The sequence below is a fragment of the Macaca thibetana genome, chromosome 10 (assembly GCF_024542745.1).
Source record: "Macaca thibetana thibetana isolate TM-01 chromosome 10, ASM2454274v1, whole genome shotgun sequence".
NCBI classification, from domain to species: domain Eukaryota; kingdom Metazoa; phylum Chordata; class Mammalia; order Primates; family Cercopithecidae; genus Macaca; species Macaca thibetana.
Genome location: NC_065587.1, coordinates 78,051,471 through 78,077,315, shown reverse-complemented (window position 1 = coordinate 78,077,315; position 25,845 = coordinate 78,051,471). Strand labels below are relative to the sequence as shown.

At 38.8% G+C, this 25,845-nt stretch overlaps 2 protein-coding genes across 20 annotated transcripts in view; both read right to left on the bottom strand.

Annotated features, from left to right (window-relative positions):
* PLCB4 (phospholipase C beta 4) overlaps positions 1-25,845 on the bottom strand; it is a 411,761-nt gene that overhangs the window by 78,630 nt on the left and 307,286 nt on the right. For all 19 annotated transcript variants that reach the window (XM_050745049.1, XM_050807506.1, XM_050807512.1 and 16 more), the window contains 8 exons: positions 20,231-20,339; positions 15,970-16,180; positions 14,429-14,522; positions 12,007-12,086; positions 11,340-11,424; positions 8,246-8,336; positions 6,305-6,400; positions 370-470 (listed from right to left, as the gene is read on the bottom strand). In XM_050745049.1, coding sequence (XP_050601006.1) covers positions 370-470; positions 6,305-6,400; positions 8,246-8,336; positions 11,340-11,424; positions 12,007-12,086; positions 14,429-14,522; positions 15,970-16,180; positions 20,231-20,339 — 867 coding nt within the window. The remainder of the gene's footprint in view (positions 1-369; positions 471-6,304; positions 6,401-8,245; positions 8,337-11,339; positions 11,425-12,006; positions 12,087-14,428; positions 14,523-15,969; positions 16,181-20,230; positions 20,340-25,845) is intronic.
* Positions 1-25,845, bottom strand: part of LAMP5 (lysosomal associated membrane protein family member 5) — a 210,034-nt gene that overhangs the window by 127,140 nt on the left and 57,049 nt on the right. The window lies entirely within an intron of this gene.

The window sequence follows — 25,845 nt, the reverse complement described above, 5'->3', positions numbered from 1 at the left end:
GAATGAGGGCTAGACTCAGGATGTTCAGGGGTCATTTTCCTGATGAATTCAAGATTAAACCTTACCCCTGGGATGCTGTCGTTTTCTCCCTCCCCAGCTACAATAACGCAATAAATTTTAATATTTAGAGGACACTGGCCAAATGGGTAGTGGTTAACACTGACTCTGACTACTGAGTAATTTACATTTCCTTTTAAAGTTAATATTGTGTATGTGTCAAGTTCTGGTCACCCAGCACAGACTTGTATCCTAAGCAATTTAGAAGGGGAATTATAGGTTACTTTATTCTCTTGTGGTTCTCACATTGCCAAAATTTCATAAATAACAGTTGCTACCTCTTGAGAGTGATGAAAGAAAGGGAACTCTGACCTTCTTGACGCTATTTGCAACAGCTTCCTTGTGACCCAAGTCATCAGCAGAAAGTTCATTTCCAAATTTGAATTCGGGGTGAGCTTCCTCCTCTTGGTCAGCTGTGTGAAAGACAAATGGAAAATCCATGAAGCCAAACCACTGCCAAGTAGTCAGACTTTGTTCACAATCTTAGGTAGAACATAAGCACTTTTAGAGAAAAAGGATGCTAAAAGAAAATGGGGACATTTATATATGCAGTATTTTTTCAAGTAAAACTCTCACTAAACTCTTACCTATTCAAGGTCAAGGAGCACATCTTGTCACGTATTATTTCTCCTGCACCTAAAATGTGGTTTGACATGCTTGATGCTTAATAAATTTTTCTTAACTGGATGGCTACTTCTATCCTAGTACACTAATTCTAAAAATGAAAGCCTCAAACACTGCAGGAATATCTGTGACTCACAAAAGGGTGTTTTGATATTTCATGACATCTACAGAAAATAAGAAGATGGAAGAAAAAAATACATCAGATAATTTTGAAAGAGACTAAAATGTCCACTTGAATGTTATGGGCATAAAGACTGGAGTGGTAGAGAAAGGAAAGGCCTCAGAAGGATTGTGCTACTCCTGCAAACTATTTGTCAAATTAGCGTAGGTTTCAAAGGCTCAGGGCTCATTTGTCAGGCTCAAGTAGGAGGAGAAATGGAAGTGGGTGCCAAATAAAGCTGGTGTCCCTGGAGCATGGTCTGGTCTGTGAAAGGAAGCACACACACTGTGTTCATTGGTCCAGGAAAGTGACAAGAATGCCAGAATCCACCCAGGATGTTCGTGGGAAAAAAAAAGAACTACCTGCTGGAAAATGTACAACATGCTGAGGTGAGATTTGGATTCACACAATTACCATTTGTAGTAATTCCCAGACAAAGAATTTGCCTAAAATCTAGCCAGCATCAGGAGAATCCCATAGACCTCAGGATGAGGACAATACAAATCCACATGGTCACACCACAGGGCATGAGGGAACTTTACTGTAAAAACAAAACAAAAAAACCCACTAAAATAAGTTCCGAGAATAAACTCATAAAGGAGACAAGCAGACCCATAAGAATGAGAGACTTTTTTTTAAAGCATGTTTAAAAGTACAAAGGAAAATGAAAGAACAGGAGTAAATGAAAAATGATTTCACTGATTCTGAGATGTACTTTGTTGTATTTTAATATTTCTGATGTTGTAATATGTTCTTCAACTGATGGTTTTTTCCAGTGAATGGAAACTATTTTTTCTTTCTTAGTCATGATAAAACAGTGGTATCTTTCAACTGGTAGTATCTGGATTCAGAATTTCCTGACAGACTGTTTTATTTTGTGAAGTATCTCTCCAGGCATAGGAAAAGGGTGAGGGAAAGAAACAGCCACCTTCCTCGTCTGGAGCTAATAATTCTGATGAAGGGATATTCTAGAGGCAGACAATTAAAAAAACAAAATCCATACAACAACAATAACAAAAATTGGGTCATTGTAAGGCTTAGGCAGGAAGAAAAGGATTTGAGGAACTGGAATACGTCTTAAAATAATCTAATCTAGCATCTGTCTTTACTTATAAATGAGGAAATAGATGTAGAGATACGATTTTACTTGTTTGAAATCACAGATCAAGATAATGGATCTACCTGTCTCCTGAATTCTTAGCACAATTCTTCCAGGACTAGGTTTCCATGACCCACAGTCAATAACCAAGATTTCAAAACTTCTCAGGTCACTATTAAATTTTCATTTCGTGTATGTCTAGTCTAAACTGCCCATACAGAAGTAAATGACTTGAAGGCAAGGGACATGCTCCAAACAAGTGGTAGAGACTCAATAACCACTTTAAGAGAATTGTATGAATACATGATCACTTTCTGAGTGTGCATATATGCACAGACACACCTATAACCACATACAATTTTGATATTCCCCACTACTTGTCTCCTATCCTGGGAGCCATGTGTCCTTCTGAATCTAAATCCAGCCTAATGCCTGGGCACCTGTTTTCACTGACTGAAAGCCTTTTCTATTTTCTACAGCCTCCAGGCAGGCCTCCCCTCTTGAACTATGCTTGGTTTCCCCTTGCCTGCTATGCTGATGTATTTAAATTAGAGACTCTAGTCACACATACATAGTAGATTCATACAGTGGTACTAAGGTAATTACAGCCAACTGGTTGACCAGAACCAAAACCAAGTGTTACTGAGGCAACCTAAGAATCACATACATAACAGGTGTAACAGGAGCCTTGTGCCATTTAGGTGGATGATTCTGTCCTTAGGTGCTTTCCTACTGGTATACTAAATCATGTGGTTATTTCTGTTAAAACTTAACCCAAATCTCAAGTATATTTTGGAATAGCATGGGAGTCACTGGAGGCAAATCTTTTTCTGCCTGGAGGAATAATTACCATATGTATGTAGATGGTGGGAAAGCACCTTTAATAATACATGAAGCCATACTGATGCTCATTTTACATGACTGTGTGTGTTTAGGAAACAATACATCTTTGACTTTCATTCGTTCTATTATTTCTCCTTTCTAAAAAAGTATTTTTGCATATCTATGTTTTTACCATATTCCTGTAAATTGAAAGGGCAGTACTGTAAGGTACAAAAAGTCTTGACCCTGGAATCAGGTAGCTCCGGGATTGAATCTTAGTGCTATCACTTGCCTGCTGTGGGATCATGTGCAAAATATGTTACCTCTCTAAGCTTTAGTCCCCTCATCTGAAAAATTGGTGTAATAATACCCATTTCAGAGGCGGAGCTTGCAGTGAGCTGAGATCGCGCCACTGCACTCCAGCCTGGGCAACAGAGTGACACTCTGTCTCAAAACAAACACACAAACAAACAAAATAATAGTAATACCCATTTCATCAGGCTGTATACAGATTAGATAAGGCTGTAATGTAAAGTGCCTGGTCCACTGTTAGTACAACGATGGTAGTTAATTATTATTAACATTGTTTTCTTGTTAATTTATTCTATTATTTCTACAGTGTGTTTTACTGGATTATTGTATCAGTAATGCCTTACATATTTTAATTACCATCTATGAAATTTAAATTAAAGGAACAGGTTTTACTGAATAGTCATCTTTTTTGCATCTTAGGAGTATTTTCTTGATCGTTTGAAATATATTTCTGTCAATATATTTTTCTTAAATCTTGTTTAGGTTTATTATTTGCAAAAAATGTGAAAAATACAGTCGGCATCATGGCTGACTATATTTTCCAAAGACAGCTGCCATAACATCTGCCTTCCTCTGTGCTCTTATGCAACGTGACCTTGTCACTCACTCACCCTCTTGAATTTGGGCTGGCCCTGAGACTGCATTGATGAATAAAACATAGAGGAAATGATACTGCACCAGTTCCAGGCCTAGCTCTTAAATAATTTAGCAGCTTCTGCTTCCTGCCTCTTGGGACACTGGCTCTTAGATGTTCCATCTGGGGAACTTAACCATTGTGCTGTGAGAAGCCCAAACCACAGAGAGGCCACAGGGGTACTATGGTCAGTAAGGCCCCGCTGAGCTCCCAGCGTTCAGCCAGCATCCACTGCCAGCATGTGAGCGAGCCGTCCTGGATAACCCGTCCAAGGGAACCAGTCAGCCCCAGATGTCATCTGCCGACAACAGCATGAGAAACCCAAGGGAGAACCACCAACCTGAGCCCAGATGATCCACAGAATTATGACAGAAAATGATAAGGTGTTGTTATAAGCCCCTAAATTTGGGGAAGGTTTATTGCATAGCAACAGATGACCATAATAACAAATATCAACTGAGTTGTATCAGATATCTTTAGCCCCCTAGACCCTCCCTGCCACATAAAACAAATGAAAGTATAGTCATTACGACTTTTCTCTGGGAGTAATGTCAAACCCAAGGACTGGACATGCAACTGAGTCACTTATAAAGTCTGTTCCAGTCAGGAGTCTTTATTAAGGAGTCTTGAATAAGGTTAGTTAATTCTTTCAGCTTTCGGATTTTTAACTCTACATCTAACCTTCCTAAAAGAGAGAGTCCTTTGATGGATCTGGGCAACGTAAACTGAAAAGCTTCTGGTGTTCACCATTCTAGATGCCATTAAGAACACTCACAATTATGGGAAGAGGTAAAAATATCAACGTTCATAGGAGTTTGGGAGACTCCCATGGATGACGTTGAGAGGTTCAAGACTTCAGTGGAGGAAGTCACTGCAAAGGTGGTAGAAAGAGTAAGAGAACTAGAATTTGAAAAGGAGCCTGAACATGGGGCTGAATTGCTGCAATTTCATGACAAAACTTAAACAGATGAGGAGTTGTTTCTTATGAATGAGCAAAGAAGGTGGTTTCTTGAGATGGAATCTACTCCAGGTAAAGATACCATGAGCATTGTTGAAATGACAACAAAGGATGTAAAATATTACATAAACCTAGTTGAGAAGGCATCACAGCAAGGTTTGAGAGGATTGGCTTCAATTTTGAAAGAAGCTCTGCTCTGGGTAAAGTGTCATCAAATGGCGCTGCGTGCTACAGAGAAATCTTTTGTGAAAGGAAGGGTCAATTGATGCAGCAAACTTCATTGTTGTCTTATTTTAAAAAATTACCACAGCCACCCCAATCTTTGGCAACTACCTCACTGTTCACTCAAGGCAAGACACTCTACAAAAAGATTTCAATTTGATGCAGGTTTAGATAATAGCATTTTTTAGCAATAGATATTTTTTAATTAAGTTACATTTTTGGACATAATGCTATTATTGAACACTTAATAGCCTATAGTACAGTGTAAATATAATCTCTGTATGCACTGGGAAACAAAAATTCCTGTGAATCACTTTTTTGCAATATTTACTTCATTGTAGGGGTCTAGAACTCAATCTGCAATATTTCTAAGGTATGCCTGTATATAAACCCAAAGCATTGTATAACCAACGCAAGTCCTCGTCATTTTGTTCATCAATTCTCATGATATATAACGAACAAATAATTCTCTAAAATCACCCCGAAACTCTCAAATGACCCATTTACATCTGAACATTATGATTGCTGCTATGTGATCAAAGTAAAAGAGAAGGTAGTAGCACATATTCAAATATTTTAAGCAAGACTGCCTTCCTAAAATTATCTAGCTTCACAGAGATAATTCTGGTGAGCTGGTTATTTGAAGGAATTTGAACTTGAAATTTTAATACCAGCTTTGGATTTCTAGTTCACTTTGTGCAGACAAACCAGTTATTTGCCTGAGGGTCTCTTAAATTACTTGCCTCTCTACTATCATCATTAACAAGACTGAAGTTCATGCTTTTGTCTATAGACAGGGATTGCAAAATATTCTTTATATTGTTTTCTCTGCCTACTACAGCAAGTGCTCAAGGATTCTCTGGCTATGAATTTCTGCTGAATAGCTGAATGACCAATAGGAAGGGAGATGACATGGCCATTAAAATTTAGTCGTCAGAAAAAATTGGAAGTATTTGGCAAAATACCAAGAACACCAAAATATTACTATTAAGAATTAAAACAGCATTATTATATAAAAGGGTCTTCTGAAAGAAATTCCTGGTTTTCTTACTCATGTATTTTTGAAACAGGGCCTCAGTCTGTTGCCCAGGCTAGAGTGCAGTGGTGCAATTACAGCTCACTGCAGCCTTGAACTTCTGGGCTCAAAGGATCCTACTGCCTCAGCCTCTCCAGTAGCTGGGACTACAGACACAGGCCACCACGCTTGGCTAATTTTTTATTTTTTGTAGAGATGGGGTCTCATCTCTATGAAAATGTTGCCCAGGCTGGTCTTGAACTCCTGGGCTCAAGCAATCCTCCCACCTCGGCCTCCCCAAGTGCTGGGATTATGGGCTTGACCCACTGTGTCCAGCCTGGTTTTCTTATGTAAAAAGTATTTTTGAAGCATGTAACTTAAAATAAAAGCAAACAGCTCACCACTTTCGATCTCCTCTTCATTATCATCCTCTAAGATGTTTGCTGGGGAGGCAGATTCTCCAGCTTCCATCATGCTTCTCAAAGCTTCCAGCTGTTCTGTTAGCAAAAACATGCAAAGAGATGGTGACAGATGCTAGGTGACATACAAACCCTAAGCCTTCAGATCGACACTGAGAAGGAGGACATGAAAAGGGAGAGGAAACAGAATGTTCAGGCACCAAGTGCGCCATGTTCCTAAGGTTCAGCAGTGATCTCTCTCTCGCCCATTCCTGGTGGTCCTGACCTTGTAAGAAACCTGTAACGACCACCTTATACACACATGATGAAGAATTGCGGGGTCATGGGTGAAATGACCAAAATTCTGGTCACCAAGTTTGAGAGGAGGTTCAGTCCTTGTAAAGAATTTAAGGCTAGATAACAAAAGCCTATAATTTGGAGAATCTGGCACAGACCAAGGTTTATGAACAGTCATGGGGAATTGACAGAAAATAGGCAGGTTGGCAACAAAACCTCAGGAAAAAAATATTTGCAACGGATTTAACTGGGATTATATCGTACTATGCAAAATAAGACTAATATTTTTCTGTAAGTCAGAAAGATAAAGGTAAATGAAATAATAAAAATTGGAAAACATGTAGGGACAAACCACAAATCGTAATATGCAAAAAACTAGTTATTAAAGATACACAAATAACAAAACCCCTAAGGTACCACTTTTTTTCTATGAGTTGGACACACATTTAAAAATGGCCAACAGCCAGCATTAAGGATATTGGTGGGAAACAGGCACTCTCATATATGACTGGTGAAGAGTCTAAGTTGGTAGAACTTTCCTAAAAGAAAGCATAACAAACTATATCACAATATAAAATATGTATATGCTTTGGGTGAATAACTCTAATCGCACCAATTGATTTCAAGGAGAGGGTTGCACAAACATACAAAATAACATTCAAGCATGTTTATAGTAGTGAAAATCCATCAACTTGGGACTGGTTACATCATGCTATAATAAATGCATACAATTCTATGTAATAGATATTAAATTCTATATAGTGTTTCATACATTAGGATTAAAGTTAGTATGTAGATTTATATCCTACTGATGTAAGTATACTTACCTGGTTAAATTTTAAAAATTAAAAATCAGTACCATTAATATTATCTCAATTATGTTAAAAATGTAGGTATATACCTAGACATGTACATTATGTACATGTGTCTATAGTATATGAATATGTGTATAATACATGTTAGTGCTGTTACTTTCTTATACTTTTCATTGTCTTGATTTTTCTATGGCATTATTGCTTTTGTAATAAAATAAACTGCCATTAACATAATTTAAAATTTTTCATTTAGAATACTTGGGGGGAAAATGCAGTGTAACCATGCCAATATTTGATACCATTAATTCACTGAACTAAGATATACTCTGGAAGAAAATATTTTCAAGGAAATCATCCTGGGAGAATAAAAGGAAACATGACTATATAAAATCATTTGTCTCTAGATCTCTATTCACATATACACAGTCACATACTCTTATGTACCTAGTATCCCTAGATATGTTTGGAGCACAGGGGCAAACTGAAAAGGGAAACTTATGAGGACTTTAGAGTGTGTAATATTATAAAATGCTGGTTCCTTGTATCTTGAGAAATTCTAAAATGCTTCTACTTTCCTCTCATTTTTCCTTGGGCCCCCTCCAAATTCTGACATATGAATATATAAATATGCTTTTCCTACTGCATGAATTAATTGATGTGGAAATTAAACTTAAATGGAAATGTGGCAATCTTGCTCTGAAAAGTACCTGTAACATCACCCCTACATCCTTTTCCCCAAAATCAGTGGTTTTAAAATAAATTGAATTCTAAACAGCTGAAATGTCCATACGTGTTATACTTGCTTCCATTAATATGTGTGTATTTCACTTACTTTTTTCAACTTCAGGTTTCAGCCTCTTGTTTTTTATGAGTATTTTTCTTTTGAGGTCATTGGGGGATGGCAAAGGTCTGCCTGGTTCAAGCTAGAGAGAAACAGAAAGAGCTGAATTAAGGAAGGCCTGTGCTTCTCCATTCTCCTTCCCAGCCCAGGAGGAGCCTGGGAGGCCTGGGAGTGATGCAACCCAACACCCACTAGATGGCAGGCGGCACAGCCTTCCATTTTCACTCCCCAACCCAAGTTAGCACACTCATTCAGCTTTCCCTTAGACCAGTGCTACAAACTTGAAATCCACAGTTTCCAGAGGTGTGCAGAGCTGCTCCAACCTCCCCAGTGGAGCAGGGGTCTGGCCCAGGATGTGCGGGGGAGGGGTTCCTGCTCCCCTGAGGGCCTTGCACCTTTTAAGTATCTGGTAAAGTGCAAGGGATGATTGACGGCTGGGGTCAGAATTGGCTTTCCCAAGTTAGAGGCCCCCCAAAATCCTCCCAAGGGTCAGGCTGTATAGTAAACCTGTCTGCTCAGTAGGCTGACCCAACCCTCAACACTTGAGATTGTGGTTTAGTGGATTTGATAAGGGAATCAAGAACAGAGTTGTTCCAATTCCTGGAATCTGAACTTCACTACAGCATCATTTGCTTAGATACATATATGCAAAGGAGATGTCCCTGCATGCTGTCACCTCTGATCTACAGAACCGTCCTGTATCTAGTCATCCATTTCCCATTCCTCCACCCATCTTTCTATATGCCCACCCACCCACCCTTCCACCCATCCATTCATTTTCAAAACTTGCTTTTATACTACTTATTATATGTAAAGCACTGTGCACTCATATGTCTGTCTTGCCTCCAACAAAACCCTTTGTTGAAATGCTGTTTCCTTCCAGCAGCCTGGTGTAAGGAAGATCACTGGCCCATTCCCCAGTGACCTCTCTTGTACCAGGACACCTCCAACAAATAAAGCATCATAGGCCACCTTCTTTTCTAGTTATGTGTTCACGTTTGTGTCCTCCTCCCACTCCCAAGGTTGAAAGCTCTTTAGCTCCAGGAGCAGGTCTTATTCCCATTTATATTACTTATGCTTCCCAAAACACCTGTCCTGTATTCAAAGGAGAACAGGGTCTAGAGGCAGGGAACATAAGGCCTATTCATGCTGACTTCCTAGAACTAAATCAAATGGACACACTTCAGCTATGATGGGAAATATCCTCTCCATTTACATGGGATGTACACTGAGTAAATGACTTTATAACTTTACTTCATCCTATTCACTTACATAGGGCAGACACTAAGTAACCAATGGAAACTTCTAGAGGGTATTTAAACCCCAGAAAATTCTGTAACGGGGCTCTTGAGCCCCTCTGCTCAGGCCCCTCCCACCCTGTGGAGTCTACTTTCATTTTCAATAAATCTCTGCTTTTGTTGCTTCATTCTTTCCTTGCTTTGTTTGTGCATTTTGCCCAATTCTTTGTTCAAGATGCCAAGAACCTGGACAGCCTTCAGCTGGAAAGAATATGTGCACATCACTTCACTAAGAATACAGTGATCTTTCCCCAAAAGCAATCACCTTAACCCAATCATGAAAATAAACAGAGGGCCTAGGTAAAAATAAATAAATAAAATAAATCAGAGCTGTTTCTTGTTTGGGTTCCCTTAGAAACAGCCTCAGAGAAAAGTATTATTGCACCAGGTCATCTACTTGGAAGGAAACTCCAACAGAGGTGTGGGGAAGTGAGAAAAAGAAAACAGGCGGCCCATTAAGGGTGTGTTACCAAGCAAGTTATTACTGCAGCCAGCTGGAGCACGATTCTGCTGGGAAACCCTGGGAGGCAGAGAAGAGCAGGTGCTCAGGGTTATCCCACCTCAGGAGGGATGAAGTATGGGAGAGGGATGATAATTCCCTGGCACTGCTGGTCTATCTTTCATGTGTGGCAGAGCAGGCTCCAGTGACCAGAGCTCACTCTCAGGCAAGAAGCTGCGGATGTTGGCAGTGGAAAATCAGGCCAGTGTTCAGGGAAACAGGAGGCACTGTAAGGATATGGGCAGGTCACCTGCAGCAACTGCTTCTGCAAGTTCAAGAGAAGAAGGAAGGGGGGCAAAGGATACAGATATCCTTGTCTCTCATATTTTTTTCAGTTCCCATAGACACACTTCTGAAAAGAACCTCATTGTTAAACCACCTAAAGTGTTTACATGCAGTACAAAGCACCTTCCTGCTGTCACTTGCTGTGATGTTCTTATGCCACTACCTCAAACTACCAGGTTTGAGCCCATCAGGTGCTGCTTGTCAATAGCAGGTCTTTCTACTTTGATTTCATTAGCTGCCTTGGAGCTCATAACATCTTGTGACTGTGGATCTTAATTTCTTGGAGGTCATGGATCCTTATAAAAATGTGATTAACTCTCTAGAATGAGTATATACAAAAAAATTGCATGCAATTAGAATGAATTCATAGATCTCATAAAGCCTATCTATGGAGCACAGGTTAATGTTCTTCGCTTTATGAAGAAATTAGCAGGTGTAAAATGAAGTTCAAAAATGCATGTGTAACATTGCCCAATGACTTATTTTGGAGTTAGGAATGTGAACTTCAGGATGCCATGACATCAATTCAGGGCACTTTCCACAGCATCAGGCTCCCATGGGTTCTGAATCCTGAGTGCATAGACAGTTCACCTGGAGGGCTTTTAAAACACCATGCTCAGGCCTGACCCTGCATCAATTAAATCAGTCTCTGAGTGGGGCCCTGGCACAGGTGTTTTTAACAGTTTTGCAGGTGATTCTAACGTGTAACTGAAGTTGGGAATGACTGACCTGAATCTGGACTCGTGGCCTGGGTGCTTTATGAAATTTTAAGACTGAGATCTGAAAAACCATAAGACCCAAAGATCCTCCAAATTAAATTGAACCAGATGTTTATTTTGTGTCTCTTTACATCCCTCTGAAGCATGATGTAAGCTTTCTGTACCAAAGAATTTAAATAAATATGAAGATCTTTAGCATTAGTCCTCCAGTACTACTTGACCCCTCAGAAATTTTCAAAACAAATCCATTCATGCTAGAAATATGGTTTGCTAAAAATACATACTGGATGTGATTCAAGCGCTTGTTTCAACAGGAGATCTCCAAATAGATCTTCGCAATATTTGGACATCTTGTACTGTTGATATTTGCTGGAGAGAAAAAAAAGTGGCATTTGTAAATTCAAACACCCATTAACCGTCCAAGAATAAAAAGCACCCATTCCTAGGCAATTAAGATTCTCACTTGGCAAAATGCACGATTGTCCTCTTAATGCTAATGTGAGATGTACCAAAAACTTTAACTGGTATAATTTTAAAAGACGGAGAAGGAGATTCTGTTCCAAAACTAAGAGCTGGAAAGAAGAATAAAAAATGTCTTTCAAGTTAATCAAATCTGATTTCAAATATACTGCCACATCTTCCGACTCAATGGAACTTTAAGTAAGGTGTCCCAATCTCTGAACTGTTGTTCGGAACAAGTATTTCTGAAACACATTAAAATGATTTGGTTTGGTAGGGGCAAGACTGGTTTTTTTATGTTTTTTTTTTTTTTTTTTTTTTTAATGTTTTTTGCTTTGCGTAAGAGTAGGTGTCCTTGCTGGAGGATTATTTGAACTTGGTAGTTCACAAAACAAACTACTCAGCTATTTAAAAAGATGCAGAGCAGGAGTGGGCATTAGGGGTTAGGAAACAATACCACACAGAGACTTGAGGCAGAATGGATCATTATACCTGCAGTGATTTTCAAAGGAGAGAATTACAGGATATTCTGATGTGACAAATGCAGTTTCCTTGATGGCTTGAATTACATCCTTTAAAGACAAAAAAAAAAAAAAAAAGGGTTAATGAGAGAAAACAGCAAAAAAATTAAGGCACCTAACACTATTCAGAGACTATTAATTGAGTCTTTCAGGAAGTCAGTTCCAGCAATTCAGACCTGGAGCCCCCATCTATCTCAATACCTCTACAGGTTGAGTTCCCTGTGGTTACAGCCACGGTGCAGTTAATGGTTAATGACAATTTTTAAGCTATCTTTTACTTCTCCAGAATTATGGTGCTATTAACTTACAAGAGATTTCACCTAAGTGGCATGCCAGTTTCCGGCTTGTTAATCTGCCAAGCCAGGAGTTCAGAGTCCACCTTTCTTCTTGAGGAGCAGGTGATCTCTGGCACAGAGGCTCTCACTCCAGACCACTGTATGATTCCTCCCCACCTCGTGCAGAAAACTGTGGGCAGTAACCTAAGGACTGTTGGAGGCTTTTACTGACTTTCCTCTGTGTTTGGAAATCAGTCTTGGGCTATACTTCATTAACTTGATGTAGACCTCTGTGTATTCATGTGACATTTACAGTATCCCTTGTTTCCTATTAGCCTGGTTACAAGGTCGGGGGAAGGGGTTCTGGTTGGTCAGACAACATGTAAGTGAATCAGTAAAGTGTTCTGGACCCCCCATCTGTAACACAGAGCTTAATTATAGAAAACAACATTTGAAGGAGCTAAACATAATCTTCCCTTTTCACTATTCTCCATGAAATAGGAGAGGCTTTAAGAGACGGTTGGCCCTGCCTCTGCTTAGCTTGAGAAAGGAAGGCTTCAAACCAGCACTTCTACAACCAGAGCATTGTATTTGGTAAAAATCCCCAAATTCTTAGTGGTTTGTAGCTAATCACAGGGCAAATCTCGTCATTCAGTTAATCAGAAAAATATTTCACAATAGTTATCTAGGCAAATCCATTTGACATGATAAAGCCCGAGGTTAGATAATCTTGAAATATTTTATTGAGGCATTCCTTATGGTAGTCATTTAGTTATTCTTCCTGGCTGTGCAAATTCATGGCTTCCCACTTGAATATACTCTTGGTACATATCAGGAAATATTATCTTGAATTCATTGCTGGTCAAAACTCTCCAACATCTTGGCTAAGAGAAATACTATGCATAGCATCTAGACATCTGTGTGTGTGTGTGTGTGTGTGTGTGTGTGTGTGTGTTTTGAGATAGAGTCTCTCTCTGTTGCTGAGGCTGGAGAGCAATGGCATGATCTGGGCTCACTGCAACCTCCGCCTCCCGGGTTCAAGCAATTCTCCTGCCTCCACCTCAGCTGGGATTACAGGTGCTCGCCACCACACCAGCTAATTTTTGTATTTTTAGTAGAGACTGGGTTTTACCATGTTGGCCAGGCTGATCTCAAACTCCTGACGTCAAGTGATCCACCTGCCTCCACCACCCAAAGTGGTGGGATTACAGGCATGAGCCACCATGCCCAGTGGCACCTGTGTTGTTGAAAATACCCATGGTGCTGTTTCACATGTAGGTGGAGTTGAGAACTGCTGCTCCTGGTGTTGTAATATCTATCCTGAGTTACACCAAACTGACAGACAGCTGTAGCTGACATTCGCCAACCACAGAATTTCATTCTTTTGATTTGTCTAACCTCATTATCTTATTCTCTTATTATTTTATTTATTTATTGAGATAGAGTTTCACTCTTGTTGCCCAGGCTAGAATGCAACGGTGCAATCTTGGCTCACTGCAACCTCCACCTCTCAGGTTCAAGCGATTCTCTTGCCTCAGCCTCCCGAGTAGCTGGGATTACAGACGTGCATCACCATGACTGGCTAATTTTGCATTTTTGTTAGAGACAGGGTTTCTCCATGTTGGTCAGGCTGGTCTCCAACTCCCGACCTCAGGTGATCTGCCCATCTCAGCTTCCCAAAGTGCTGGGATTACAGGCGTGAGCCACCACACCCAGCCTGTCCTATTTGTATAGGCCCTATTTACCGTCTATTTTATTCCTGTATTCTATTTATTTTTTTCTGCCACCTTGAAGTCCTTTAGGAATAATGCAAAGTAAATAAGCAAATAAGTACATAACAAAAGGAGACACTGTTTTTAAGGTAAGTAAAACTAGGTAAACTCTGCCAGAGAAACCTTGTTACATAACACAGTCACCATTTGAAAGCAGGAAAAGTATCATGAAGGGGACATTCAGTGGAAAAGATCTTTGTCTTGACTTTTTCCTCAAGACTGAAAGAAGACAATATGAAGGTACAATGCTTGAGAAAATGAATCATTTGTTTTCTCTTCTCCATCTCCCTATTTCCTGCATTTTTACAGAGTTTGGAAAAGTCTGTGTAATTATTTTAAAAGTTACCTTAAAAAGGATATCTGTACACATTGCTTTTCCATGAGTTATTATTGGTTCTTGGTCTTCACCTTTTCCATCCCAGCAGTCAAGTTCAACACATCTAGGGACATAGTGAAGTTACAATATTGAAACTTTACAATAAAATAGTGTGTATAGAAATTAAAAGAAAGACATAAAAATAAGTTGTTTTCTTACAGAACAGAAAATTGAATAAGTAACCTGATTATTTCATGGCATATACAGGTAAAAACTACATTATACTTCTCATCTGGTTGGTATTATCAAAAAGGGATTGTCTGAGTGAGATTAAGAGACTTAAGAAATATAACAAGCATCATGGTTCTGGATGAAATCCTGTTTGTGACAAAGCTGCAATAAGGGACAATTTGGGGGCTAGGCGTGGTGAGGCCGAGGTGGGCGGATCACTTGAGGTCAGGAGTTGGAGACCAGCCTGGCCAACACGGCGAAACCCTATCTCTACTAAAAATACAAAAATTAGCCAGGTGTGATGGCTACTTGGGAGGCTATAATCCCAGCTACCTGGGAGGCTGAGGCATGAGAATTTCTTGAACCCAGGAGGGGAGGTTCCAGTGAGCCGACATCACGCCACTGCACTCCAGCCTGGGCAACAAAGTAAGACTCTGTCTCAATTTAAAAAAAAAAAAAAAAAGACAATTTGGTTGGGGACAACTGGGGAAATATGAATGTGGGCTGGATTTTTGATAATATCAAAATTACTTTTAATTTTGATAGGCTGGATGATGTTACTTTGGCCATTCCAGAAAATGTTTAGTGATTCATACTCAAGTATTCAGAGGAAGTATGCAAATGGAAGTAGTAACACAGTTAATTTCTTTCAACGTATTTCCATATCCAAAAAAAACAGTGAGTTAAAAGAAAATATTATTTAATTGATAACCAAGAAAAAAAATCATAATGTAACTACATTTCTTATGTTTCACTTTCATTATTTTTGCCATATTTTAAACCTGAAATATTTGTCAGTTTCTATAAAACAAAAACTATTTTCAATAATTTCTATCCTCAGAAAACTAAATTTTTAAATTTTACATCAAATAAAGCTAATTTACAAATGCCTATAATCAATGGCCAGTTAGCTCAATTGGTTAGAGCATGGCGCTAATAACGAATACCTATAATCAACAGAAAACTCAACATGACTTCTTACAATATACATGTTTTCTTTTTTTGTGGTTTTGGGGGCATATTTTAAATTTACAGTAAAGAAAAGTCTTTTTACAGTAAAGTCTTTTGGATGACTGTAGATCTTTTGAGGCTGGATCTTACAGGTTTTGCAAATGAACCAGACATGATGTGAAAGAATAAAACAAGTTCAACATGAGCCCAGTGGTTTTTCTGGAAGAGATATTGTCCTTTTCTCAAGGTTAAATGACCATGATAATCCATTAAAGGGAATAAACAAATGTCCTTTTCATCCTGATTACTATTTCCTATTTTTCAGAGAAAAGTAAATTACTCTAAAGGGCATCACACACAAAAAACAAATTGCCATCTTAGTTCCTCACCTGCAACCAGCCAGGAGAACCTGTCTGTACATCTCTACCGAAGACTTCCCGCCGAACTGTCTGCCAGTCAGGTAAGTGTTATGGGAAGAACTGATGAAGTAGTGAGCCAGAGGATGGTCCATTTCTTGGTAAAGTTCTAAACGATCTAGGAAGACTGGGGCGTTTTCATCTGACATCAGATATCTGCAAAACCCATCACTTGATATAAGGCCTAGGGGAAAAAGAACATCTTAGTAGCACTTGTAGCTCTGAAGATGCACATCTCATGTTTTATTCGTGGAAGTTGAGGCAGCTTAAATTATAAGGGTAAAAACTTCTTCATAGTCTCTTTCCCAAGAACCTTCATCTGTCAGAACTTGAATGAAATAAGAGAGTTACACATTATAAGTAACATAATGAATTCCACACACAGGTGGCATTTTGCTTTTACATCCATGATGGCAGAGGTACATGGTCCCCCAAGTTCAGAAACACAGCACTGGGGAGGTATGGTGACCAGGGGTCCACGGGACCTGTATCAAGTTCTGCTCTTGCTACTCACTCCTTTGGCTCCTGGGTCTCAGCTCCTTCTTTTGTCAACTGGGGAAAAAGACTGGCCCTATCTGACTTCCAAGATCATCATAATGGGAAATAAGGGGAATAGATATGAGAGGTGCTCTTTAAAAATGGAAAATGTATTAATTATAAGACATTATTGTTCTCACTGAATTGGAAAAGGGATTTTTCTTGGAGATGATGGCGCTTCTGAATTTAAATAATTCAGTTTTCAATTTTCTCTAAAAGTCAGGTTATGGGACTGGTGAGAAGAGTATACAGTGGTCACTGAAACGTGGCCCCAAAAGGCACCCTTCATTTCAATCACACCTTTCTGACATGGGGTAGAGCTCATGTGGTAACTACAGGAGCCCCAATCAGTATTTACGCAACTTATAAATGGTTGATGCATCGACAGCTTCAACTTTTTGTTTTATTTAAGAACTTGCAAGCTATGAACTGATTTCAAGCTTACAGAAGTGTTCAGATGACAGCATAATGAATAGCCATGGACCTACACTAGTGTGGTCAGATCTCAACATTTTGCTTTATTTGATTTACATTTTTGATTATTTGATTTACATTTAAAATAATACATAATTCTTGATGCCACTGAAGCATCTTGTATGCCCCACCTCAATTCCATTCCATACCAGATAGATAACTACTACCCTAGTTTTGGTGTTTACCCCAAAAATGGTTTTGCAATCTTACTACATATGCATTTATCCAAACAACAGGTAGTTTGGGCTGTTCTCAATTTTACATAAAAGCTATCCCACTCTGTGCATTTGCAACTTGCTATTTTTATCTTTATATACCAGTTATACAAGTAGATCTTGTTCATTCATTTTTCACTGAAGGCACAGAAGTCCATATATGAATATATTATAATTTATTATCCATTATTTTGTTGATGGATAGTTAGGTCATTTCTAATTATACATCAAAGTAGAAATTTGTATACCTTTCTCCTTGGGTACCTTCATTCATTCTAAAGAGCAAGTACTTTTAGAGGCACCAGGATAGATGCAGTGATAGAAGAAACAGGTAAGCCCTGCCTTCATGAAACTCTCATATTATGAGTGACAGAAACAAATAAGTAAACAAATAACTATAATGTCAAAGAAGTACTAGAAGGACAGAAAAAGCAGGAAGGAAGGTGATAAAGCATGACAGTATGCCGTGTTAAATATGGGCCAGTGAAAGCACTTCTGAGGTCACGTACATGTGTGAGGAGCAAGCCACACGCACACCCAGGAAACATCAGTCCAGGGAGAAGGATCAGCAAGTGCAAAGACCTTGATGCAGGTGTGTGCATGCCAACATCATTCAATGACAGCAAGACAGAGCAAGTGACCAAGGAAAAATGTAGCCTGAAATGAGGTTGGAGATGGAGCCAAAGGCTACATTAGTTGGACTTTGGCCCTCACTAAGTGCTTTAGATTTTATTCTAAATGTGTTGGGAAGCCTTTGAGGGTTTCGAAGGGTGGAATAACATGATTAGATTTGGTTTTAAAAGATTTACTCTGGCTGCTGTGTGGAGCATAAATTGTAGGGCACTGAGTAGGAAGGAGAAGGCGTTGCTTGGAGAGGGATGATGAAGGCTTGGATAGTCGGTAATGCTGGAGATGGTGAGAAGTGATTTATTTAGGATTTGTTTTGAGGCTGGATCTTACAGGTTTTGCAAATGAACCAGACATGATGTGAAAGAATGAAACAAGTTCAACATAAGCCCAGTGGTTTTGACTGGGTAAATAATGGTACTATTTTATAGGCTTCGAAAGGAACAGATCTAGGAGTAGGAAGGATCAAAATATGTTGTATATATACATTGGAAATGCCCATTCAGCATCCAAATGGAGAGTTCTACTACAGGTCTGTAGTGTAAGCTGGAGGTTAGGACTGGAGAGTTTAATAGAAGAAATGTAAAGCCATTGGCTTGGATGAGCTCAGGTACACAGTGAGTATAGATGGAGCAGAGATCTGAGAACTGTGCCGCTCTGGCATCCAGAGTTTGGGAAATGTATGAGAGATTCTCTAGGGTACATACCTAGCAGTGAAAATGCTGGGCTGTATAAGAGGCATATTTTTCACTTTATAAACTATTGCCAAAATATTCCCCAAGATGGTTGTACCAATGTAGGGTCTTACCAGAAGTTTATAAGAATGGCTTTGTACTGCATTCTCACCCACACTTGAAAATGACAGATATTAAAATTTCCATCACTTGTGAAATGGTCAAATTACCCTTTTTGATGTGTCAATGGTCACTTCACAGACCTTTAAAACTTAGAAGGAATTTGGAAATAAACAAGGACACACCTCAATCATGACATTTATCACACTGCCACGGAATTGTTGAATCACTTGTCTTTCTCCTTGAACAGATGGCAACTGCCTTCAAGGCTGGGGACATTTCTTATTGTTTTGAATTCCTAGCATCTGGCACAGTGCTTGGCACCCAGTCAGCCCTCTACGAACTTCAAAGAATGAAGGTAGGGAAGGGAAACACTAACCAAATTACTGCATGATGCCCACCACCTTACAAGAAGGGAAAATGAGGCCCCAGGAGGCTAGTTCCTAGCTCAAGGTCACAAGGAAGTAACAAGAATCATATCACCTCCTGCCACTATAAAGTATTAGATTTTCTACCAAGTTGTACCACCCTTTGCTGTAATCATAAGCGACGTGAAATAAATTACGGTATTCAGAATATTGACAGAGAGGGAAGGAATGAAGCGTTCTTGCAAAACAGGTATCTTCAGCCATAGCAGAAAGTGTAAATGCACAACTACAACCAAACAGAAAACTACTGGGCTTGGAAAAATATCAGGGGTGAAATCATGCAGTGCAGAGGGCCAGGCATATCTATAAAGAGGATCCAGATAACATATAGACCATTCAGCCACACTCACTGGCATTAGATATAAAGAAAAATATATATTCTAAAAAGGAGGAAACTGAGGCCTTGAGATTCATGGACATATGGGACAGATGGAACTTGAACTTTCATCTCTTTAAATTCTCCACTGAGACATAAGACCAAAGGCTCTAGCTCAGGTACCCCCAGCTCTCCCTCCCATGTTCTGCAGGCATTTCTCACTGCTATGGGACTGATTTTAAAATTTCTCCCCATGCCTTTCCTTTGACAAATATTTGAGAGAACAACCCTTTGTTTCCAAAGTTTCTTTGAAAGGGGCCAAGGTCCAGAAACACCAGCAATTAGCTAAGGCGATTCCTATTTAACTTCATATTAATTGTATTTATCTTTCATACCAGAGGTTAAATGAGCAGTGAGAGGGCATATCAAATCACATATTAAATTTATTTGGCTTGGCAAAACAAAAGGGAGAAAAAGAAGACATGTAAGTTTTTATATGACAGAAATTATTTTCAAAGATTGCAAGTAGAGACTGTATTGGTTGTTTTAATATTTCAAGCAATATGCAATACCATAATCTAATATAAGAAAGTACATGGGGAAATAGCACTATAATATATTTAATAATATAATAAATTTCACAATATACTTCAGTCAACATAGGCTAATTCTGATGAAAGCTAAAATATATATGAACTTAAGAGTAGAAAAAAAAAATCAGTCATCAATCCATGGCTCTAGGGAGTTCCAAAGCAGTTACAGATATCTTTAAAGAAATCAAGGCTTTAAAAGTTGCATATTTTCTTGTTTTAAAGAAAAAAAGTCCTTTTTCATGTTTATTACCTTTTTTCTTCAAATCTTCATCAGGTTCATACATCTCAATGATCTGCATTGCCCTTTTGGCATCATAAAATGGAAATAAAATTTCATTCAATCGAGGATCTCGTTGATGCTATGATAAGAAAATAACTCCATTTAGGTTGCTATTTCTTGGCCTTGAGGCATTAGACATTACTAAGTTTATAATTTATAAAACAAAGTATATCTAGACTATCATATTTATAATTACAAAGATAGGACTTCACTGCCTTCCTGCCTTTCTTCTTAAAATACACTTCAAAAAGTCCAGATTTGGAAGTACTTTGGGTTAGTCTCCCTGAACTAGAGAGAGAGAGAATACATTTTTCCCCTTCAAAAGTTGAAGGACACGTAATACAGTGTGCATGTCAATTGTACTGTCTTCCAGTTCCCACACAACAGGGAAGGCATTTGGCATAAATGTCTATAAAATGTGAGGTCAAAATATTTTAAAAAAGCAAACACCAACCCCCAAAAATAGTCCAAATAAATAGGTAATATACTAATTTAAGTGCCCCTCCAAAACCCCAGAAGTAGTAACAAGAAAAATCCTAATGTTACACAGGCAAACATTATCTCATTTTCATAACAGCTTTCTACGTCAATCCATGATTTCTTGGGCCCTCAACAAATTTCATTTTCTTGAGTAACTATTTTTTCCAAAATGAACCAATCGCAATGATGAAAATTAATCAGCACAAGCATATTTACAAGCTATAAACAATATAGAATTCTCTGGGCAGAGGGTCCATGAATGACTACAGGACTTAAGAGGTTGGTGACATTACTATTTTCAAATCGACACCTAAGGAGCTCCTGCTGTGACATGAGGCACCAGGAGCAATGCTGTCCCTGCAGTGATGTCATCCTAACTTCATGGCAATGATGAAAAATCTAGTTTACTAACTGACTCAGCTCCAATTGTGTGTGTGTGTGTGTGTGTAGGCAGTGGGTCCAATAAACTTCCTTTCTGTTCACTGAGGATTAGAGGACAGCACTGTGTCCCCGGTCATCCCTTATATAAATAAATGAATACATGAATAAATAAAGCAAACTTCAATGGAATAATGACAGATAAGCAGATGTGAGCAAAACCTGGTCAATAAAGAGGACCTTGGTGACAACTCTTTACCCAAATATATGCACAGACTGAAAAACATTGTTGGAAAGTTATTTAAAAACTGTTAAAAGTTCATATGGATTTCCCTTCCCTATTTGTTTTGGAATGGGCATTGGAAAAGTGAGCTATACACAGAATGAATGCTTTTGGCCAACAGAGCACTTGGATGTCATTTCCTCATGCATACGGGGCCCATCCTTTTCTGGGTCCCCTTCTCCCCCACTGAGTTAAGAGCATTAACTCATAAGGAATCAAGATCAAATTTCATCAACTTATCCCAATGAAGCATGCTTCTGTTGTAATCTAAAAAATTAGGGCTCACAACAGCTCACATTCACGCATATGCTAGAACAGAAACTTATATTAACAGCAGGCCTTGAGGCCACCAGGAACAAAAGTTATGGGATATGCAGAGAAAGAGGATTGTGAAGTGGACCATGGAATGCCAGGCAAGTGAAGGCATGCTACACCTTGTTCAGGAAATTGATGTCATCATGCAATGGAGCCCACTACTCAAGGAAACAAGGAGCTCCATCCTTCTGGTGAGAATGCATTGTTTTAAAAACAAACAAACTGACAACAACAAAAAACCCATCTTTCTAGGCACATCCCTTCTCACATCTCCATAAATAATACCATAGAAGAAGATGAATACAGGATGAAAAAGGTCCTTTTTAGACCCCAGCACTGTTATGTTCATAGTTGGCCACTTTCTCTTCCTTATTAAAATTAAGTTTTTTTAAAAAAAAATATGTTTGTTGGTAAATATTCTGAACTCAGTGAGATGATGGGACAAATCCATATGAATTAAAAAATGAAGGAAAAAGGGATTCAGCTACAGGAGAGAGAAGAGAAAAAATTAGGAAAGGAGAGAAAACTCAGACATTTTTTGTGCATTTCTAAATATACATGCATTTGTGTATTCTGACAAGGTACTACCTGAGGTGTAATCTGTGGATGATAGCATCAGCCTCACCATCACCTGGCAACTTGCTAGAAATGCAGCTTCTCAGGTCCCTCCCTAGATCTACTGAATCTACTGATCTCTGGGGTGGAATCCATTAATCTGTGTTTTTCATAAGACTTCTGAGTAATTCTGATGTGCTCAAGTATAAGAATCACTTTACCTAACATATAAAGGTAGGCATTTTAACATATTTGCATATCAGTAAAAAGAAAAGTACCTAAGTCCCAGAAGGAGAGAAGAATGTTCAGTGTTTCAGATGTCCTCCCAATTAAACACTATTAAAATTTAGTCAGAGGGTATGATATTCATTAGATCATCCTGCCTATGAGAAGCCAAAGCCAGGAAAACCAAGTCCTAAAATGGATGTATCATATTCTGAAAATTACATTTGCAGCAAATAAGCATGAAGCACAGACAATGTGAAATTGCATTTGTCTTTGCTTCTGCTCCACTAGACAACAATCTTCAGCTCTCCCTAAAACCTTCATGCTTCAAAAAGGTAGCATAAAGCAATATGGGTAATCCAAAGGAAAGGAAACAAATGTAAGATTTACGTTAGAGTCAGAAAACTATTATTTTCATATGAAAAAACAAGAGGAGAAGGATCATTTCCAGCTGATCTCACAGTAATAAGGCTGTGGTAGAGTTCAACATAGACACAAGCACAGTGAGGTGAATGCTTCACATCTCTGAGGAACCAACAGTTTTCAGGTAGGATTTGGGGAAACAAGGTACTCAGGTTATTCACCCCATGGTATCCAGTGCTTTGTAAAATGAGATTCTAAATGACTTCCAAAAAGAGGTCGCAGAACTGTGTCCAAGTAAGTAAGGAGGAGATGAACAGAACTCCAGTATTATGTCCTTACTGGTACTGAGAAGAGGCATCATCTGGCTTCAATCCAAGTAGCACTGGGAGAGATGAATGTTGACATAAATGATATTTTTTAAATATAGAAGGAATAATTGGCAAGGATAAGCTAATTCATAAGACTAAATACCCTCCTTCTCTCTCTGCCTGTGCATTTAAAGCATAAAGATCTTGTAAAAGGAAAGAGATCCTGGGTCCTTTTAAAATATTCTTTCATCTGCAAAAAGAAAAAAGTCAGGTTGAACCCTGCTGTGATCCTATGATATGTGTGAGGAAGGGGGAAGATTACCAGCAACAAGAAAGTAAAGCTACTTCTTGATTCCTGTGGACCTTTTTCCTCTCTTCCTTATTTTGATCTCTCTCTCCTGCCCTCAACCTATCTCCCGATTCTACAGGACCCTAGTTATCATCTTTGTAAGAAGTCAAACAGAGAATGAAGGTAAAACTAAAAATCAATTTTGCTTCTCATTAGGAATAGGGAAAGGGAGGTAAAACTAACCAAAGCCAAGAGATTTTAACTAGTCTTGCCACATACAAGCAATTGAGCTAGTAGTAGTGTCTCACCATGTGGCAGCTCACATTAAGTGCCTCTGCTATCCCTCCTGGACTCTAGTTTGCTATTTTCATAATATAGGCAAAGAAGATTTCTCTCAGTCCATTGGATGAGACTAAGAGACATAGATGTGGCAAAATTTTAGCTCTGAGTGGTGGATTCCTATGGCTAAATTCTTAGTGGAGAATAACAGAAGGTGTACCTCACTCTCATATTCTTCTCACTCACACTAAACATTCCAAGGAGGAATCCAGTAATCCACTAGGATGGTGCTTTACACACTTGAACCTGTAGATAAATCACCTGGAGATCCTGTTAAATTCAGACTCTGACTCAGGAGGTCTTGGTGGGACCCAAGACTCTGCATTTCTAATAAGCTCCCAAGGGGTGCCGATGCTCTTGGTCCATGGATCACACTTTGGGGAGCAACGAACAAGGAGATACTGAGAAGCCAATGAGGAGTCAGGTCTAAAGCTACTACTGAAAAGCTAGTCAGTGTTGATTGCGTAGATAGGGAGGAGGTCACCCTATAGGGTGAACAAAGCAGTAAGTGGACTATATATATATAGTCTCTCCTCTCCTTGCAGCCCCCTGAAGATACACATAAGTATATGAATAAAAACTTTCATAGAAAGAGTGAAGGCATTTACCAGTTGGAAGGTGGTAGGAGCCAGCATGTCTTTTGCTAATATAAATGGGATTTAGGTTTTCCTACTATCTATTCTAACTGGTTAATGGTAGTGTATGTGTGTCTCCTGGTTTTTTGCTTTGCTCATTGTTTCTCTGGTTACCTTGCTGAACTCTCTAATTACTTCAAAGAGTTTTTCCGTTGAATTGTTTATATCAGGGTAGACAATCAGCATCTGCAAATGAGACTAGGACCCTGTCCTTTCCAGTGTTCATGGGACTTGCTTATTTTTTATTTTTATTTTTATTTTGTCTCATTATATGAACCAGTGGACTGGAAAAACTTGAAATGTTTTCAAGTAAAATAAACATTGTATTGTACTCAAAGGATTTAAAAGTAGAGGCATCTGTCTGATATGTGGGGTAGTATTTGCTCTTTCTTGCATCAGTGCATTTACACTTTAGTTAACGTAGTTTCTAAAGTGCAACCTTTATAAATCTGAAGCCATTGAACCTTCACAAGGAATCTTCACAGGGGCTTCCAATGCAGTGCTGGATACTGGCTTGTTGAGACTATGTGGCTAAGGCATTTTGAAAATGTTTAGGTTTAAACTTTTGGAGTCATAGACTCTTACATTCCAATGCTCATTCTTTCTTGAGTGAGCTCTCTCTGTCTCCTTTTGAAGTTGTTCTGCCCAAGGGGTGTTGTTGATTTTGGAGAGGTAAGAGGGTCCAGGGTAGGACTCAAAAGAGGGGGTGCAAGGAACAGGTAGAATGTTCTCTATGTTTGACAAGCCTTCTTCAAGCAGACATTCAAGTTTTTTGTCTAGTTCTTCCAGTTGAGTTCACTAGGATAGAAAAGGAAGACATTCAGGGTAGACACTTGGATTAAAAATAAATCCTTCCTGAGCAGTCTTACAGTCTCTATGATCTAAAGAAATCTAGAATCACACTGATTCCATCAGTCATACCCCAAAATTTAAGGTGCTTCCTTAATGTGAATAGGACATCAAATAGAAGGAAACAGTATTAAAAAAAAAAAAAAAGAATGCTATTGTCTACTGTAATAGTGAGTGATAAAAGGTTGACAAATAATAAATACTTTAAGAAAGAATCTGAATGGCAGAACAAGAAAGTATGGATGGTGATATTTTTAAAAAATTAAATGTTATGTCTAAGAATTACAGGAGTGACTATTGGGAACACCAACAAAAACAACGCATAAAAGGAAATGCATCAGATAAGAGCCTATAAATACTGCACATATCCTCAGGACCTCAGAGTTGTTTCATCCTTTGAACAGTGAAATGCAGCATTAAGGTCTCTGTAATGTTTAATAGAGGGCTTCATCCCAAAGAGCACAAGAGGCCTTGTCTTGGAAAGTGGCAAACTGAAGATGTGGTAGATTTTCTCCTTTACACTAAACTGTCTTCCCTCTTCACCTCACCAAACCTAAGATGATCAA